Raw genomic sequence first — 21,333 nt, 5'->3', positions numbered from 1 at the left:
TGTTTTTAATGTATGTTCTTTCATTTACCTTTCATACATACATTTGTCCTTGAAAATATGTGGTACTATTTTGTGTACTTCTTAATTTGCATACAGGAAACTGTGCTATCAATTGCATTCTTTTTTTTTCTGTAAAATCTTATTTATAAGCTCTATTCATATTGCTCTATGAAAATCCAGCTCATCTACTGCCATGCCACCCTGAACAAGTACAATCCTGTCTTGATCTCGGAAGCTAAGCAGGGTCAGGCCTGGTTAGGTACTTGGATGGGAGACCACCTAGGAAAACCAGGTGCTATAGGTGTAAAAAATAAGGGATCGTAAGCTGACAAGGTACTTGCAATCTGTGAAGTCGACCAAGGGTTGCCTCGCCTAAAAAATAAAATAATCCAGCTCATTTCTTCTAATCATTGCACCATATTTAATCATATGCTTATACATTTTCCTTATTCATTCTTTTATGAAGGACGTGTAAGTTGTCTCCAACTCTTGGTTACCATAAGCAACTGCAATAAACATCTTGTGCATGTCTCCTTGTGCATCCGTGCCGAGTTTCTCTGGGGTAAAAATTCCTGAGAGGAAAAATAACAAACATTTTGTGAAAAGAAAAAATATAAAAGTTCTTTTTTTACAAAATAAGATGAGAATGTAATTCTATCAGCTTTAGCAATAACAAAACATGCCAAATTTTCTGTCATAAACATAAAATAGCTTAAAGTACAATAGAAATTGAAAAGCCAAAATACCATCCTTATTTATGTAAATTCAAAGGGATACAAAAGATGAACTGTAAATGGGCATATGGCCAGTTCCCATTAGGTAGCAAGTTAAACACTGAGCCAAAGCTTCCTCACTATATCATTTTGCAGTTGTTGTCTCATTCTCAAGCTCCTGCACCATCACACTTGAGAAAAGGCCACTTAGTAACTCTTTTTTATTCTGTATTCCCTCATCACTTGTTAATTTAATCTGCTTGCCCAGTCTGCCATGTTCTCGTGAGCTTTCAATCCTACACATACTTATGTTTGACAAGCATTTCTCACAATTATTAAGGGGCTCTGTGTATTAATTTCCTAGTGCTGCTGTAACTAAGTGCCACAAAGTGGGTGGCTTAAAATAACAGAAATTTATTCTCTCACAATTCTGGAAGCCAGAAGTCTGAAGTCAAAGTGTCAGAAAAGCCACGCTTTTTCTGAAACATTCTATGGAGGATCTTTCCTTGCCTCTTCTAGCTACTGGTGGTTGCCAGTGATCCTCACAGGACCTATTTTCCTATGTGTCTGTATCTGTGTCTGTATGTCCTTCCTTATCTTTTCTTGTGAAGACTCCAGTGATTATGTTTAGGGCCCACTGTAATCTAATATGACCTCGACTTAATTACATGAGCAAAGACCGTATTGTCAAATAAGGTCACATTCTGAGGCTCAAACTGGACATGATTTTAAGAGGGGACAATATTCAACTCAGTACAGTCTGCCTTCTGGCTCCCCCAAACTCATATCCATTCCATGCACAGAAGACATCCCATCCCCAGAACCCCCAAAAAAAAGCTTAACTCATTCCAGCATTAAATCTAAACCAAAACATTATCAACTCAAAAAAAGTTCCAAATCCTATCATTTAAATCAGAAATTCTAGGTATGGTCCATCATGAGGCAAAATTCTCTGGGATTATCTTTCTAAAGCAAGTTCACAACTCAGCAGGGCAAATTCTATTAGATTTCAAGGCTTAGTAGGAATCCTTTGTGGCTTTACTACTATGTCCTCTCTGTCCTCTGAGATGGCAGCACTACCCTCTCTGGCTTCTGCATCGATGGCTCTGCCCTTAGAGTCATTCTTGCTTCATTTCATTCTGTCTCTGTCTCCTTCAGTCCAGGGCAGCTGTGTTTTTGCTGGTATAAAATTCTTAAAAACTTTGTTAATCTTCTGTCAAGATTGATATAATAGAATTATAATCGCAATAAAACTAGAATATGAAAGACCTATATAAACTACAAAACTTTATTGAAATTCATTAAAGAAGACCCAAATAGAGAAATATGCCATGTTCAAGGATAGGAGAACTCAATATTCTTAATATGGCAATTCTCTATATTACATATAGATATAGATATAACAATTGAGCTATAAATTCAGTGCAAGTCTCATCAAAATCTCAATGGGGTTTTCAAGGAATTTGAAATTCTGATTCCAAAATTTATATGGGAGAGCAAAATCTTGAAAAAAGCAAAGAAAAATAAGGTTTGAGATTTGCCTTACTAGCTATCAAAAATTATCACAAAATTGTACTTAGATAGAACTGAAGGATGTACTAAGACGTATTGGAGGAAGAATATATAAATCAATCAATGGAATGACACAGAGTTCAGAAACAGACCCATGAATACATAGAAGCTTGAAGTGGCACTGAAAGAAAGGAGTTCTCAATAAACAGTGATGGGACAATTTGTTATCTATATGGAAAAAAAGAAAAAGAAAAGAGAGTGAACACTTATCTCATACCGTACTCTAAAATCAAGTCCAGAAAAATTAAGGACTTAAGTGTAAAAGACAAAAATTTTAACTTTTAGAAGAAAATAAGAATATCTTTACCACTTTAGGGTTAGGGAGAATTTCTTAAACACACACAGAGACATAAATTCTAGATAAAAATACTTATAAATTTAACTATATTAAAACTGAAACATCTTTTCATTGGGAAAGTAAAACAGCAAACTATAATCTTGGAGAAGATATTTTCAACACATATAACAAACAAAGGATTAGTATCTAGAATATATAAAGAATGCCCACAAACAACTCAGAAGCAAAAGGCAAATAACCCAATAGAAAAATGGGAAAAAGACATAAGTAGGCATGTTATTGAAGAGGAAATACAAAGAGACCATAAACATATGAAAAGATACTCAACTTTATTTGCACTTTTTATACCATCTTAACCATTTTTACAGTAGTGTTAAGTATATTCACGTTGTTGTGCAACAGACCTCCAGAACTCTTTCATCTTGCAAAACTGAACATCTATACCCATTCAACAACAAACTCCCCATTTCTTTTTCTCCTCAGCCCCTGGTAACCATCATTCTGCCTTCTCTTTCTATCTATCTACATTAGATGCCTAAAGTATGAACTGAATTGTATCTCCTACCCCCAAAGTCGTATAGATCGATTGCTGTATATATAATATAGAGAATTGCTATCTTAAGGATATTGAGTTCTCCTATCCTTGTACCTCTGAATTGACTATATTTAGAGATAATGCCTTTAAAGAGGAAATTAAGGTTAAATGAGGCCATAGAGTGGGCCCTAATCCAATCTGTCTCATGTCCTTTTATAAGAAGAAGAAATTTGGACACATAGACACCAGGGATGCATACAAAGAGGGGAACGGCCATGTGAAGACAATGAGAAGATGGCTATCTACAAGTCACTGAGAGAGGCCTCGGGAGAAATCAAACCTGCCAATACCCCCATCTTGGAATTTATTGCCTTAAAAACTGTAGGAAATTAATTTTTGTTGTTTAAGCCACCCATTCTGTGATATCTTATTATGGCAGCCTTAACAAACTAATACACTTCATAGAAGGGGAATCATATACTATCTGTCTTTTTTGGGACTACTTATTTCACTTAGCATAGTGTCCTCAAGGTTCATCCATGTTGTAGCATATGATGGGATTGTCTTCCTTCTAAAGCTGAATAATGTTCTGTTGTATGTATATACCACATTTTGTTTATCCAATCATCTATTCATGGACATTTGGGTTGCTTCCATCTCTTGGCTATTGTGAATAATGCTGCTATGCACATGAGTGTGCAAATATCTCTTCAAAACCCTGCTTCCAATTCTTTTGTGTATATGCCCAGAAGTGGGACTACTGGACCATATAGTAGTTCTATTTTAAATTTTTTGAGTAAATACCATACCGTTTTCCACAGCTGTTGCACCATTTTACAGTCCCACCAGCAGTGCACAAAGGTTCTAATTTCTCCACAACCTCACCAACACTTAATGTTTTCTGCTTGTTTGATAGTAGTCATCCTAATAGATGTGTGGTAATGTCTCATTGTGGTTTTGATCTGCATTTCTCTAAGGATCATTTGGTATTTTTAAAAATTCAGACCAAGACCTCTTTAAGATACCATAGAGACCCACTATATTGGAAAAATTAATCTGCTAATACTAAGGATTGATAGAGGCTAAGATTAAAAAAAAAAATTACATGCTGCTATTGAGCATGTACATTATTAACAAACTCTTTGAAAAACAATTTGTCATTTCCTTGTAAAATGACCGTTCACATTCCTTATGACTCAGCTATTCCAATCCTAGGTAGTCCATTCTTGCAGTGTTTTCCAAACTGGGTTCACCACTCATTTGTGAGTTCTGTCATCCATTTACCTAGAGTCGCAATTAGCATTTTTTTAAACATTGGAGAGGTGAATATTGTTTTATTATTTCATGAAACTTTTGTTTTATATATATGAGTGTGTTTACCAGTTGAAGACGCCAATTGCATTTCTTAACACTAATAGTAGTCACACGTTTACCTGTTGAGAAGGGCTCCAGGTGGTTAACTGGACTCAAATTTATACACAGAGCCTAGCAGCCATTGCTAAACAAGGGCCTCTCATGCAAGCCCTGCTTCAAGCCGTGCTTACTTTCCACATAACTGCCTGCCTGCACTGTGTTCCTGCCATCCGAGCCAACCCTTATAGGGGAATTCCTGGAATCGCATTTCAACCAATAGGGTTGACTTTCCCTGTCTAATCAGAGCAACTCCATTGCAATCAATCAAGACAGTGCTTTTTGGACTAATCAAACTGTGAGGATTTAGAGACCTCATTTGCATGAGGATGGATCGATTTAGGGACCAGGAATGGGCACTTCTGTACACATCAGCTCCCCTCTGGTTCAAAAAGCACACTTTCCCTTTCTTTCCTCTAAAGACTGAACTTCCTAGATGGAGGTGAAATATCCAAGACCAGAGCAAAGTAGTGCAGGGCAGAGCAGAGTGAACTGGAGTGGACCAGAGTGAACAAGAGCCAGTTAGTGGTGCAGACAAGGGCAGAGCAGACCAGAGCTGTCTAGATAGACAGGGGTCTTGCCCCAGGGCCATCTTGTTGCCCCAGGGCCACCTCACAACCATACTGTTCTATACTCATGCTGCTTCATAATTGAACTGTAACACTATTGAGCTGTTCCACAGCCATGCTGTATCACGAATGAGCTGTTTGCACTGAATAGTTTCTTTCTTCACAGCACCCCAAGTTGGGGATTCCCTTTGGTGTTATTTGGTGTCGCCAACCACGGATTGACTCTCACATTAAATGTTTGCACATTGGGATCAGGAAAATGCATAAAAATGTTCATAGTAATGCAGGAAAGAGGCATGAGAACTAAATGCGAAATCAAGCTGTATTCAGAGCTTGCAATGTGCTGCCAAGAACCTACAGAATAAAGGAAGATTCCTGCTTGGGATTGCTAACAAACCATTTACCTATACCAATACAGAAAAACAGAGTCTTCAAGTCTTTAAGTCATACTCTACACAAAATAAATCCAACCATTCATTCTCTGTGGCCAGACCGTAGGGAACCTATAGATGAAAGGCTGGGATTGATAGCATGCCTTCAACGCTGCATACCCATGCCTTTCATGCCACATGCCCATACCTCTCTCTCTGTTGGCCCCTCTCACTGTCCTTCTCAGTCCTCCTCAGCTCTCATTCCCTGTCTCTCAGAGGGGACCACGCTCTGTCTATGGAGCATTTTCCTTTCTCTAATAAATTTTCCTTTTGTCTCTAACTCTGGTGTGAGCTTGAATTATTTCCTGTGCGCACTATTGTTCCCAACAACAAAAAAATTGAAAACAAATCAAATGGCCAGTAGAATTGTAAATTTATAATATATTTATGGTAATGTGGCAACTCTATAAACCAATGAAAACAAATGCATAAGTCTTACAAACATCTGAAGTAAAAAAAGATCACAAAGACCAATATTTTTATAAAACACAAAAACAAAACTTGTTAAGGGATACACACATGGAAAGGAATTAAAGTACAAATTAGTAAGCAGGGAATAATAAATTTGAGAATACATTTGGCAACTGGATGAAAGAGGGAAGAAAAAGATGCAATAGCATTGGTTCTAGTTCTTAGGTACGTTCACGGACATTCATTTTATTAACATGCCGCATAATTTAAATTTATGCTAAATATACTATTATGTACATATATTCATAATTTACATATTTATTAAAATGCTCCCAAAAGTGGACTTCCTCTGCCTTTTAGCAAAGTAGTGAGTCAACATTTCCAAACAAAAACTGATTTTCCTGAAAGACAGGTTAAGAAGTTTAGGCAACGGGGAAAACGCTTGTCAGCTTGCCAAAGGTCAGCATGTATCATTTTAATCAGTTTCTTGAGGTCAGGGAGTGGAGTAAGGAATGTTCATAAACAGCTACATCACTACCTTAAATGTGAGAATTTTGTTTTTCTTACATCACTGGTCAAAACTCATTAAACTTTGTCTCATGTAGCCACACCTCAACCAAGTCAGTAAAATATTGATTTACGCATAGGCCCTTTAGTTAGCCCCGGACTCATAACTTAACTATGGAAAGTGTAATTAATCAGAACCATTCCTCTCAATTTTTGAGAATTGGAACAAACTTTCATGTCTTTCCTAATTTCCTTTCAATGATCTTAGAGCAGTTCATCCAAACTTCCCGTTCATCCAAATTTTCATTCATTTCCGAGAAGTAGCTTACAAGAAACAAAATAATCATTGTGGGGGAAGGGAAGAGAGTAGAGATGACAGAAATCGCCCAAGAGAAAGGGATTGTGCAAGCTGAAAATATGGAAAATTTCCACACTAAAAATTTCAAAATAATATGCAAGATCGGGGAAAACTTTCAAGGGCTCTTTTCGGTTTAATAACAGTAAAGAAGTTCAGCTCCAGAAATCTTTTTTAAAAGACGATAAACAGCCCCCTCCCCTCCGCCCCCGCCCCGACTTCAGCAAAACCCACCATAAAGATGGCGGTGGGACGAAGCCCATTCTCCAGCAGTCCAATGCTCTCGCTTCACATTTCCCACAAACCCCTCCGCACGGCCACGCTCGTGGAAACCCGCCCGCGGGTCTCCGTCCACCGCGCACGCGCGGCGCGTCGTCACGTGTGCTCCCAGGTCTCCGCGGAACTGGCAGGAGGGGCCTTGCCAGCTTCCGCCGCCGCGTCGCTTCGGGGCTCGAACGGCGGGTTCGCGCTGCCTCTGCCGCCGCGGGGCAGCTGGGGGTCGCGGAGCCGAGGGAGGAGCGCGCGGCGGCGCGGCCATGGGACTACGACGAGCCCGGTGACAGCAGGGAGCCGAGCGGCCCGGGCCCTGAGCTCGTCTCCTCCCGGGGGCCTCGCCCTCCTGCTCGCGGGGCCGGGGCTCCTACTGCCGTTGCTGGCGCTGCTGCTGGCGGCGGCGGCCAGGATCATGTCGGGCCGCCGCTGCGCCGGCGGGGGCGCGGGCGCGGCGGCCGAGGCAGTGGAACCGGCCGCCCGCGAGCTGTTCGAGGCGTGCCGCAACGGGGACGTGGAGCGAGTCAAGAGGCTGGTGACGCCTGAGAAGGTGAACAGCCGCGACACAGCGGGCAGGAAATCCACCCCGCTCCACTTCGCCGCAGGTAACTGGGACAGCGGGTATCAGCTCGCGCCAGACCCCACCTGCGCACCCGGGCTCGTAGGCTAGAAACCAAACATAGTGCTCCTCTGCTCCGGCCTTTTCCCCTGGGACTCCTGTCCTGGTCTTCTCGCTTTCGTCAAGTGGGTAATTGAGATTAGGGTAGAGGCTAAGAGGCGGCATGCCACACTCACTAGAAGGTCTTTTTGCGGGGGAGGGAGGGAGGAGCTTTGTTTTGTATCAACAATACCTGTATCAACTTCCGGTCTTGCTACCCTACGAGGCCTCTACACAGAAAAAAAGTAGGGAATGTAGTGTGATGTGAAAGGCCAGTCATCTCCAAAATCTGTCGTTCTTACAGGTTCCACTGTAACTCATAAATCCTTTGAATTAAGGTTTTAAGGCCTTTGTAAAATGTAAAGGCCTTTGACACATTTGCGTTAAATTGTTTAGGTGGTAGTCATTAGCAAGTTCTGGAGAGACTAGAACTGGAAATTGTCAATTTTAGGAGAACAGATCTGAGTTAAGCTAGATGCGGGTTTGTAGTCTCTGGCACACACAAGTTGGGGTGGAAAGTAGTAGGAAGAGAGATAAAATAGTACAAACACTTCAACTTGGATCTAGAATTTAAATTGAGACTAATCTCGCCTCATTCTGAGATTTAGATCGTTTGGATTACTTTTAAAAAAATATATGCTGTTTTTTTATGATATAAGCATATTAAATTTTATTCAAGAATTTAAAAGAACTAGAAATGAGGCTCAGCTTATTTCTATAAAGCATATACTTTTCTCTTTGAAGGAAGATCATGACTATCCTCAAGTTTGCCTTGCATGACTGAAAATGGGAGTAGGTTCTCATACTTCGGATAATCATGGTTTTTTATTTAGTGTATTACATGATTGTTTATTTTTTGAAAAAGCAGAAGGATGTTTTTAAAGCACTTTATTCCTTTGGAGTAAAAATGATGAGCAGACAAGGAGCTGTAAGAAAGATTTCCTTGTTCACATACATTGCTTTTACACTTCCTACCAACGGGAAATGTGTTTGCTTTATTTAACCTGTCTCTTTTTAAATGTAATTACTATTAAATATGCTTTCTTGATCAATTATAGCTTTGTTGGATTCCCATTGGGTGCCTTTTTAAAGGGACCTTTGGTGGACAAATTGGAAACCTCCTACGGGCAGCAGAAAAGGGAGAATATTGAAGTCAAATCTCACCTGTTTAGTAGCCATTTTGCCTAAAATTTTGATGTTTGGTGCTGCCTTTCTTCAGCTAATTTTGATTGTCCTATTTAACCATGTCGTCAACATTTAATTGATTTGGCAAACTGTCATAACCAACTGATACATAATCCAAAGGGTAGTGTTACTTAGATTCTGTTCACTTGATCTGTGGGATAAAAATAACCAAAGAAGATCTTAGTTGCTACCCTACCTTTGAAGAATCTGGTGTATTAATGAGTTCATATCTGAAAATAGTAATTTTTAGAAGTTTAAAGTTATGGAATTAGCATCTTATTGATTTTGTTCCCCCATCATACCACCCTCAGTTCTGTCCCAACATTTCAAAGTACCTTCTACATAGATTACATGTGGTTCATTCAGACTGAAACGGACAGCTTATTTTAGGAACAAACACACCCTTCACAATTTACCTGTATTTTTCAAGTAAAGGTTATAAGATTAAGGTATAAAATGAGTAATAAAATAAAAATTACTAATGGTCTGTATTTAAAGTCCTGCGTTTAAACCTAGGCATGTAACTTTTATAAGTTATATAAATGTCTAATCACTGTGTTGTACATCTAAAACTAATGTCAGCTGTTACTGACATTTTTTAATTTAATTTTTAAGTCACAAAGACTAAAATTATATAGAAGTTGCAAATGCCAAATCATAAAAAAAACCTTATTTTTAATTAGCTTTGTAAATTCTATCTAAAGTGTTAATTAGATTAACAAGAGAACTTGTTCTCTTAAATTTTTTTATTAGCTAAAGTCCATACTTTATTGAGATTTTCTTCATTTTTTAAAATTTATTTATATGGTGACATTGATTAACGAAATCCAGTAAGTTTTAGCTGTACATTTTTATAGTAAGCATATATACATTTACATTGTGTGTTCACCTCCCATAGATTTCTTTCTGTCACCACCCTTAATTTTTAAATAAATGTATCCTCCTGCATTTTCTCTTAGTATATGGAGAATACGTTTTATAATATCTTTTGTAGATGGTGAGTCATGTTCATGTGCATGTAAACATGCCATTGGAAGCCCAGCATAAGTGGTGGGACTCTGCAGCTGCCTGACCTAGCAGTTTCTTGTGTTTGTATACTGTAGAATAAGCTATGGTGGCAAAACATTTTTAAGCCAATTAAAGTTTGGAGGTTTTATTGGAGAAGGGGGCATGTTTTTGTCTTTTTGTTTTGATTTCTAAGGAACAGAAATGAGAGATCTGTGTAGACCAAGGAAAGTGGATTATGATACAACACTTTAGAAAAAATTTTTTCTGTCTTTTCATCTAAAATATTTAGTTCAATTAAAAGAATGGTCATTCAGTTGCCAGTCCCAAAGGAGTTCTCTTGTTAATGAAGAAAAGTAACCAACATAAACTGGAACTTCTATTAGGTGCTTATTATTTAACTAGATTACATTTCTTCTAGATAGGTAGGTATGCTTTAAAGAAGTCATTTCTTTTGAGAAAAATTGTTCCCTCTTTAATCCCCCCCACTGCCAGCTCTCCATTTCCCCTTACCTTCCTCCCCACACAGGATATGAATGATTTTTTTGTGACACATCACAAAACTTGTAGAGGCAAGTTGGTGGTAGGGAGGCTGCAACTCTGATTTCGCTGAAAGCAATAGCATCTAAAATTCTTGACAGTATAATCCCCTAGAAAACAGCAGATTTCAGTAAAGGAGATTGCTTCTCTGAACTTGTTTCTGAAAAATAAAGATGAGGGACAGAAACTTTGGGAGAAAGTCATCTTATTGTCCATCATAGCCAAAGAAAAATACATAGCGTTCTCTAGAATCTTAGAACTGGGGTGGGGGTGTGGAATAGGATTCCATGGCTTGAGAATCTTAAATATTGTGAGGTAGGGGAGTGTCAGAGAGATCATTCAGTAGAGAAGTATGTAAAGTCATTTATTAGGTTCAAGGAATTCAGATACAGAGATAGTGGAAAGAGATGGCTGATCTATGTGTGTGTATATATATGTATATATGTTATTGAAGAATGACAAGTTGAGAAGAGCTTGTAGAGTTCTAGCTAAACGAGATAACACTTGTTTTGTATTTGTAGTGTGTTATGTTACTGTTCTGTATTTGTAGTGTGCTACTCAGCCATGTACATTGATTGGACCGGTCAGAGTGAACTTTGATTATTATATTCAATTGTGTGAATTGCATGTAAGAGAGATTTTCTTTTATTCAGAGAGAGGAAGTGGGATTAGATCTTCTGGAATTTATTATACAAGTAACATATGAAAACTAGAGTTACTTATTCTAGAGATGAAAGAAGACTAAAGTTAAACATTGTTATTGTCTTCACTTACATAGATCACAGTCCAGTCGAAAAGAGAGTGGATATAACTTGTGTGGCTTCAGTAGTCAAAACTAGTTAGTGCCAGTAAATGGAAGGTTACAGGGAATCAGACTACCTTTAACCATCTATTCAGCTGTGGAATTGGCTGGAAGTATCCAAGCAGTGGCTGGATTGGCATCTTTCAGAGATGTTGTAGAAAAGATTTCTGCATAGGATGGGCATTTGGACCAACAGGTCAAAATCTGACTGTATAAAAAGTGGAATGATTCCTCTAGTTGAAGGTTTTAACAACTCAGCTACTTAAGATATAATAGCTTTTGTGATTTCCATTCTCCCCTTTCCCAAAATGCTATTTTAAAGACCTCCAGTAATGTTTCAATAACATTTTCTTCTTTTGGTTATAGGCCAACATCATAATTATAGGAGATGCACAAAATGTATTCACATTCCTTACCTAGGCCTAGAACTATAGGTTATTGTTTCCAGGATTGATATTTGCTGTGAGGGTGATTAAATTCTACATCAGAAAACCCCAATATCAAACAAACAGTATATTTAAGAGTTCAGAATCTTTCTTGATGTAGCATATCAAAACTTGAGCTACACTCTTGCTGAACTTAGAGGTAGGGAGATCAACTTCAGTAACAAGTAGTTTGTAGTTCTTGTTTCCATACTTCCTCATTCAGATTGTCAGAATTTCATCACCCCAAATGTCATGGCACCCTTTTCCAAGTTTCTCCTAGTCTGACCAAATAATGTATCTGTCCCAGCTTGAATTGAGTGAAATCTTTCCTTTGTATTCCTCATTCTAAAGAAGTATATGTGGGAAATACCTTTTCTGGATCTTTGTTAACTAAGTTACTGGTAAGTGAGAAGTTTTAAATGGCATCCCTCAGAAAAATCTGACAGTCCTGGCTACATAAATCAAAGCTAAAGGCTGTTTGATTATACATCCCATCTCCCAGACTATAGGAGCCTTCTCTGTTTCATGGCATTTATTGAATTTTTTTTTGTTTCTGAAAGTTTTCTTCTGACAAAACGCATGACACCAGCTTACCTTTAGTTTGACAAGACATCACTGTCATTTCATACTGGACCAGTTGTATCATCAACGGCCCAGCCCACCTTTGGACTGTAAAAAAGGGGATGTGGTGAAACTTCCTAAGAGTCTAAGTTGGTTTCTCTGTAGTGACTTGCAGTGCCTCATAGCTTTTTGGAAGCCATTCAGGTGAAAGGATATTTCCAATAATAGCAGCTAAATTTGATACTGTTAACAATAGTCATGGGTGGGAAGACAGTCCCTAGAACTGCTGAAAGTGATGGCACCTAGGTAGTAATGAAACTTGACAGGAGAGAAATCAACTAGACTGCTTTTTGTAGTGGTCACAAATAATTAACTCCATATTCTATGTGAGGGTCATATGCTTCCTATTTCAACAAAGTATTAGATATGCACTAAACAAATGTTTATTAAGTCCTATATGCTAGATCCTGGCCTTGGCCAGTGAACAGGAATAAACACAATGGCAGGACACAATACCTGTCATTTGTTTATTGATAAGCAAATTTACTTTCCAAATAAGCCTACTTTGTTTCACTTTATAGTGAGTGTTTTATAGGGTACTCAAACTCTGTGTTAGGTTTCAGACAGATTTTCACACATAGAGCAGTGTTTGAAGATATGTGCTCTTCTATAATTATACAGTAAACCACAATATATCCTCAGCAGCCATGACTACTAACTCTAGGCTTCTGATTCCTTTGTAAAGAGATCCTTAGGACATGGAGATTGGCATTGACTCTCCGGATAGGCCTATTTATGTTCTACCTGGCCAGTGAGAACATGATCAGAATATACTCTGCAAAGCTATTTTTCTATTCAAGAATGAGTACTTAACAGATGCTTTGAACTATTCTTTAGACCATAAGAATTGGAATTTCATCGGAGATTAGCCCTCAGAGTCTGGGAAGCATCTCGAATCTAAAGGTTTCACCAAGCTGCTAACAGAAGATTTTTAGATTTTAAATAGCTACGTACTGACCCCCCTCTAAATAATTTCCTTTTATGCCAAGAGTTGGCTTCAAACATTCAAAATCTCAGACTCTTCATCTCTTCTCTCAGGATGGCAATATGACCTTTGCTCATATGTTGTAGTCCTTACAATGTGACTGTGAAAACTGATTTCTGCTGTCAGTTTCCAGACAGGTTTCAGACATCTTAATGGCTAGGGAATCATGTTAATACAAAGTCAGAATAGATGTTAGCTGTGTCTTGGACTTTCGGTATATCTAATATAGATATAATCTCTTCACTCTTCTACCCATATCTCCTCCCCAGCTTAAACTTTAATTTCAGTATTTAGTCATACACTGAGTATGTATTGAGTCTCTTTCTTTAACTTTGGTTTTACACAACTCTATTCTCTTCCCATGACATTTTGACAAAAAGACTACTTGACCTTTCTTTGTCTAGATTGCCAATCTTTTGGAATAGATAGCTTCCTAATTGACGATATCTCTTGTAACAACTAAATGTTCTACTACAGCTGTTTCTGTGCCCACTTCACTCTCCTTTTTTGAGAAGTTAGCCTGTGAGTCACCATTTTGTTTACTTCAGATGTATTGATCACCACTGAAGATCCTTCTTAATAAAAGTGCTTGGGTACATCAAGTAACTTTCCAAAGGAAGAAGTACTTTTACTAATGTTTTTCTCTTTGTTCTGATTCCTTTCTTCTTACTCTCCAATTTAAGAAGTTTTTTCTAAAAGCATTTCCTCCAGATAAGTGCTGAACAGCTGGGTTAGCAGAACCGTTGATTGGGGCAACAATAGATGGCTTACTTAGGGACAACAATGTGATCAACAATGCCCAGGCAGTGAAAAGAAAGACTCAAGTCAGAGAGCATGGTGGCAACAGATTTGGCCTTTCCCTCCTTGAAATTTTCTTTCTTTGCTTCTGCAGTGCCATTCTTTTTCAATTTTACTTCTTAGTCTCCTTTTCTCATACCATGATGTATTTGTTCAGGAAATATCAACAAGGACATTGGAGAAGTAATGATGAACGAAGGTAGAAATATAAGTGCCAGAGGATACTGCTTTGAACAGTGAAGACTTTAATCTCTGTTCTCCTGGGACTTGCATTCTAGTGGAGAAGAGAGGAAAACAATAAATAGAATGTTAAGACAGGAAATAATGTGGGTGGGCAGAATAGCTGCTTTAGATAGGATAATCAGGAATGGCTGTCTTGATCAGGTGACTAGGTGATAACATTTAAACAGGTTAGACAATGAGTAGAAGTGAGAGATGCAAAGAACAAGATAGGAGCTGTCCAGGCAGAAGGGCAACATGTACCAAAGTAGGGTGGTCATACTTGATGAACGAAAAGAAAGCTGGATCATAGTTCAGAATGGGGAGAGTGGTAGGAAATGCAGTTACAGAAGTAGGTAAGGACCACTCCATGCAGTGAGCCTTGTAGGCCATAGTAGACTGAATGAATTTTATTCTAAGAGCATCAGTGGGAGGCCAACGAATTTTTTAAAATGGGTATGATATATGATTGTTTTTAAAAGGTCACTGGGGACAAGTGGAAATGAGAGGTCCAGTTTGGAGACTGTTGCAAATAGTTCAGGCTGGAGACAATGATGGTAGAGTTAGTGAAATGTCAGTGAAAATGTAAAGAAGTTGGGGAAACATGTTGAATTTGAGGTGGCTTTCAAATACTCAGGTGGAGATATATCCATTAAACAGTCTAGAATTCAGTTGAAAAATCTAGACTTCAATTTGTAGGTTGTATATCTAGATGGTATTTAAAGCCATAGGAGTACATGAGATCATCTAAGAAGGGAAAAGAGAATAGTGAACTGAGTCTTGAGGAATTCCGGCATTTTGAAATTGGATGGAGGAAACAGGAAACCCTCAGAGAGATAGGACATGTCCAAAACTTGAACTCCTCACCTTCTGTCACAAACCTCTTTTTTTCTGCAGCCTTCCCTATCTGAATTGATGCCAACTCCACCCCTCCATTTCTCAGTCCAAAAACTTTGGAATCATCCATGACTCCTCTCTCACTCTTGCCCTCTCTCATCTTCTTACCCTTACCCTCACTCCACATTCAGTCTATGAGGAAACTATGCTGGATCTACCTTCAGAGTTATCTAGAATCTGCCACTTATTATTCTGACAAGTATCACCAGATTATGGTCCAGACCATCATAATTTGTCATCTATTTTACTTTTAACCCCTTAAGTCTAGTCTCAACACAACAGCCAGATGTAAGTCATGTCATGTAATTTCTCAGTGCAAAACCCTGCAGTGACTCTCCATTTTCCTCAGAGTAAAAAAGCCAAGAGTCTTACAGTGGTCCTCAGTCTTCTCTATCTGGCCCTCGTCACTTATAACCTCATTTTCTACTATGCTCCCTCTTTCTCACTCAGCTCCAGTCACTCTGGCCTCCTCACTGTTGCCATTAAGGCTAATTCCCACTCTTTTAAATCTTTGATCAAATGTCTCTGTCAACAAGGTCTATAGTGACCTCCCTGTTCAACTTTACAGTGCTGCCTGTATGTATACACTGATCACTCCTTATTCTGCTCTTTTTTCTAATTACCTTCTGACATATTTTTTGCACATATTGCTCATCTCCCCCACCTCCATAGAAGTTCCTCAGAGGCAGGGATTTGGTTATCTTGTTCGTTAGTATGTCCTAGGCAAGCACCCAGAAAAGTGTCACATAGTAAATATTCCCCAATCATTTGTTAAATGAATGGATGAGACAAAGAAAACTAGGAGTATGTGATGTCATGGAAACTTTGGAGAGGATGTTTCAAGAAAGAGGAATGAGTTAGTTGTTGAATGTTGCTGAGCGATCTAGTCAAATGAGGACAGGCATGTGTCCTTTGGATTTGTCAACATGAAGATTGTAAGTGACCTCAATTAAAGCAGTTGTAGGGAAGAAACAGACACCAGATTGAATTTGGAAGAAGAATGAATAGGAGATAAAAAATTGCCGACAACCCTTAGAGATTTCGTTATGCAGGGGAGCAGAGAAATAAAAGTGAATTCAGGAATATTTTTTATAAAATGGAAGATACAGGGCATGTTTACATATGGTTAGGAACAGTCTGGTAGAGAGGAGGGAGATTGATGGGGTTGTGAAAAGGACAAAGACCTTGAAAGTGAGAAAGAACTACAGTGTAAAGTGAGAAGGGATTGCTCTTTGATAGAAAGTACGCTTCCTTCAACAAAACAAATAGAAAACTAGTGCTCTCTAGACAGATTTATTCATTTTCACACATGGCTTTAAATACCATCTTTATGGTCACAACTCTGAAATGTCAGCCTCTGCCTCATACTGGTTTCCTGAGTTCAAGATCCACAGAACCTGCTACTTGGCATTTGTTCCACAAGCACCTTAAACTAAGCATTTTCAAAAACAAATCACCTTATCCCACAAAACTTCTGTTTTATTTTGTATCTCAGAAATCTGATAGTCATTCCCATTCCTTTTCTCCTTTCTCCAAATTCATTAAGCTACCAGATGCTTTCAGTTTTCTCTCTTTAGTTAGTCCTGGCAACATTGTGAGCAGTGGCAAAAGATTAGAAACAACCTTAGTATCCATGGGAAAAAAAACTAGTTAAATTGTGATACTTCCAACAAATAAAAGTTGTATGATAGGAGTTGATTTCTAGGATACTTACTATTAGATTTTTAAAAAGGGAGTTGTAGGACAGTGTGTGTTTGTTTTTAATATTAGATATTTGCTTGCACTTTAATGACCACTGACATGTTGTAGCAGTATTTTCTATACTGTTTCTAAGAGATGCCTCAGGAATACAAGGATAATTTCCTTTTGGTCTTCGTGAGGGGGAAAAAGGGGAATTCAAATTGAATAGTTTCATTAAGTTGAATTCATTTAATTTGCAACTTTATGAGTGCCAACCATGTACCAGGTATTGGATATTTTTGCAGTGAACATGATGACATATATTGGGATTTTATATAAGATTTCATTAGGAAATGCTAAGTTGAGAAGATATCTGCACCTCCACGTTTATTGCAGCATTATCTAAAATAGCCAGGACATGGAAGCAATCTAAGTGTCCATCGATGAATGAATGGGTAAAGAAAATGTAATACATATACACAAGGGAATATTCAGCCATAAAAAAGAATGAAATCTTGCCATTTGCGACAACATGGATGGACCCTGAGGGCATTATGCTAAATGAAGTAAGTCAGAGAAAGACAAGTACTGTATGATCTCCCTTATATGTACAATCTTAAAAAAAAAAAAAAAAGAAATCTGAACTAATAGATACAGAGAACATCTGGCATCTGCCTTCTTGGGCATTCTGTGTCCTGGCTCTCATGAAAGATTTGCTTTTTCATGTTTCTGTGCCTGTGTACATTTTGTTTTTTTCTGCTTTGATTCCAGTACTCATCCCATGCTCTGCTCCTTCTCACCCACTTTTCCTCTCATTCTCTATGATCCGTTTATTTTTCTGTAAGCTTTCAGCTCAGATGTCATCGCCGAAATGTCCTCTGGAATAGGCCTTCCTATTCTCTGCTTTCCTCCAATTTAGGTGTTCTCTTCTTTGAGCACTAATAGCATTTTATATATATCCCTATTATGGCAAGTTATACTGTTTTGAAATTATTGGTTCTTATTGCTTCTCCCTATCTTAAACTGAGCTGTTTGAAAATAGGGAGAATCAAACATACAAAGATCCTGTGTTTGTGACATAGAGCCTAGCAATATTAAAACTAATAAATCAGTTAATCTCTTCAACCATCTAACTCCACAAGGTGGGAAATAATTGAACTTTAGGCTTTCAGTGACTTATTTCATAACCTTTCTCCAAAGACATTGGAGAGACCCTTTGGCTTTCTCATCGAGATAAATTAGTGATCTATTTCAGACCACCTTTTTTCAGTGAATTTTTGATTTGTTGAATCTCTTATTTTCCATTCAGAAACATTTTAGCATGGCTTCTACATACTGATTTTAATTGAGGTATTTGGAGGACTTAAATGTGAATAATTTGTTTTCTTCTAGGTTTTGGGCGGAAAGATGTAGTTGAATATTTGCTTCAAAATGGTGCAAATGTCCAAGCACGTGATGATGGGGGCCTGATTCCTCTTCATAATGCATGCTCTTTTGGTCATGCTGAAGTAGTCAATCTCCTTTTGCGACATGGTGCAGACCCAAATGCTCGTGATAATTGGAATTACACTCCTCTCCATGAAGCTGCAATTAAAGGAAAGATTGATGTTTGCATTGGTAAGACTGTTTACTTTGCATCATTTTCTGAAATGGTTTGTAACTATTCTGAAACTGAATCGACTTCATTTGTTAATATGATCAAATTCTGCCAGGCTGAATTTAAATAGTGCTTAAGAACACTTCCTGTTTAACCGCTATTTACTGAGTATCTTTTTGTGTATTGTTCTGGGCTTAAGTTCTTTAGAGAATACAGTACAAAATTCCTGTTGTCTAGAAATTTGTATTCTCTTGGGAGCTAGGACACACAAAGAACCAGATAAAAGCATGAAAGAAGTGAACAGCTATGTTAGAGGATAATGAGCACAATGAGTTAACTGGAGTCAAGTCACTCCTTCCAGGAGTCTTTCCAGGAAGTAGTGGGAGAAAAGTTTTTGTAAAGGTTGCCAGGGACTTTCTTATAAAGAGCTTTGAATTCCAGGTTAAGAAGCTTGATACTGTTATGTAAGTCATGTGGAATTATTGAAGACTTTTAAGGATATATTTTAGAGAGAGTGATCTGGTAGGAGGCTGGTGGAATGGATGGCATCAGGGAGATTAACTAGGAAACTGTAGAATAACCCAGATGAGAACTGATGAGGGCAGGAACTAGGGTTGTTGTTGAAGAATAGAAATGGCAGGATAAGTAAAGAATCATTTGAAGGAAAAAATATCAACCATTTAGAATACTATAATGAATGTGATAGGATTTGCCTGACAGATTGATCATTGACAGAAAATTTTATGTGAGAAAGCTACTTATCTGAGAGTTTTCATTAACCTGGTACTGACTTTTCTGAGCCTCACATAGAGATTTTGGACTCTGCTACCTTAGTTTCATTTCCTAATGCAAAACAGGGACAGTTGAAGTCCTTGAGGCAGAAAGAAAGCCAGTTTTATGTACTAGGAAAAGTCCAAGGGCTTTATGCTGGACTTATATTGTTTTCCCTTGCCTCGAAAACCCCAAATCACTATTTATACCAAAGTCACCATCTTAGTTTAAATCAGGTAATTTATAAAGATGTAAAATACATTACCTAGTAACCTCTGCCCAATTCTCCTTTCCTATATGTGTTATTTTGTTACTGCTTTCCGCTCATAATCTTTTTCTGCTTTCTGAGCTTCAGATATATAAATAATTAGCTTTAATAATGAAGGGTTTTCCAAATATAGTTATAGATCTGCACTATCCAGTATGATAGCTGATGATTTGTAATGTGGCTAGTCCAAACTGAGGTGTACTGTAAGGAGAAAATACACGAAATTTCAAAGACTTAATATGAAAACAAGAAATGCAAAATATCTAATTTTATATAGGTTAAAATGTAAATATTAAAATGGTAATATTTTGGATATATTGGGTTAAATAAAATGTGTTAAAATTAATTTAACTTGTTCTTATTTTTTTCATGTGGCTACAAGAAAATTTTAAATTACATATGTGGGTCACATTAATGTTTCATTTTTACTTCTTTTGGATTGTGTTGATACAGTTTAGAAGTAGAGTAAAATGAACATTAACCCTGTCAAAGAACAGGAGCTGGGCCTCACTTTCTGCATGTATTTGCCCATCTTTCCCCATCTCCTTATTTAGAGAGTATGATGGAATATCTTTATATATAACAAATAGCAGTACAGAGTATAGCACAGGTTTTTTCCTTTTATATGCTTTGGATTATAATGTAGCAGTTTTGGGATTTGTTAACGCTACAGAGAGTATTTTTCTTTTTTTTTTTTTAAAGACTTTACCTGCATCATTTTTTTTTTTTAATTCCACAGATCCCTATTCCTGGGCTATCCACAGCTTTAGAAATTTCATTTCTGTTATGATAGAACGATCTTTCTAATGTTGGCAATATTCATTTGGAATGAGAAAATAAGCTTTCAAGCAAACTTTCCTTTTATTCCCTTATACACTTTTATCTGTCCTTAGTCACTTGTCTGGCAAAAGAAAATCTGACCTTGACCTTTTATTAAATAAAAGAGGACTTTTATTTAATGTGTAAATATGTTAAATAACGGAATGTTATATATATTTTTATAATTAAAATATATTTATTATACTATCAGGATATGAAAGTTCTTAAATAGCCTTGAGACTTCTGAAATGGAATTTTTGAGAACATTATTTACTAAAATCAATCTGTCATGATTACCATCTTAAAAAAGGTAATGTTGCTATTTTTCAGTGCTGTTACAGCATGGAGCCGAGCCAACCATCCGAAATACGGATGGAAGGACAGCATTGGATTTAGCAGACCCATCTGCCAAAGCAGTACTGACTGGTAAGTCTATGTACTCTCTAGGTATTCCTGGAAGAATATAAAGAATGAGCTTGCTAGATAGTCAGCTTCCTGCAGTTAATGACTTTAAACTAGATATCTTAAATAGTGTTAGTTCAGTCGATATTTTTTTCTACATCTGGACAGTTGGCATTTGATTCTTATCTAAAAAAGGTAAAGCTTTTGTTTTTTCTTTTTAAATTGGTGTTCCTCCTTCACTATTTCATGCTTTTTCCTGCTTTTATCTTTTCAAAAAATCTTGGGAGCTCAAAGAAGCCTTACAGTAGCAGTCAGTACACAATTCATATTGTGGGCAGCAGTTTGGATTTCATTTCAGCAAATCAAACAGTACCCGTATGTTGTATTATGTTAATTTAAATTGTATTAATTTTAAAGGGGTTTTTTTGGTATTCATTGTAAATATAAAAGCTACAGGCTTAAAAAGTTTATATTTAATCATTTTTATTTGTATATAGTGTTGTCCCTTGATATCTAAGGTTCCAGGATCCACATGGAGTGAAAAAATATTTGAATGCTCAAGTTCCTCATATACAATGGCCATAGAACAA

At 37.5% G+C, this 21,333-nt stretch overlaps 1 protein-coding gene across 3 annotated transcripts in view; it reads left to right on the top strand.

Annotated features, from left to right (window-relative positions):
- The first annotated feature begins 7,116 nt into the window (after positions 1-7,116).
- Positions 7,117-21,333, top strand: part of TNKS2 (tankyrase 2) — a 56,074-nt gene continuing 41,857 nt past the window's right edge. For 2 of the 3 annotated variants that reach the window (XR_005654732.1, XM_039871741.1), the window contains exons 1-3: positions 7,248-7,676; positions 18,279-18,503; positions 20,672-20,767. Coding sequence is in view for 2 of the 3 variants with exons in the window: in XM_039871741.1 (XP_039727675.1) it covers positions 7,487-7,676; positions 18,279-18,503; positions 20,672-20,767 (511 nt within the window). In the remaining variant the exon portion in view is untranslated. Of the gene's footprint in view, positions 7,677-18,278; positions 18,504-20,671; positions 20,768-21,333 lie in introns of all 3 variants that reach the window. The other variant, XM_039871740.1, reaches the window with a different exon arrangement.

This window comes from Pteropus medius, unplaced genomic scaffold, assembly GCF_902729225.1.
Source record: "Pteropus medius unplaced genomic scaffold, Ma_sr-lr_union100, whole genome shotgun sequence".
Lineage (NCBI taxonomy): Eukaryota > Metazoa > Chordata > Mammalia > Chiroptera > Pteropodidae > Pteropus > Pteropus medius.
The sequence above is the reverse complement of the archived record's forward strand: the minus strand, read 5'-3'. Positions and strand labels throughout refer to the sequence as shown.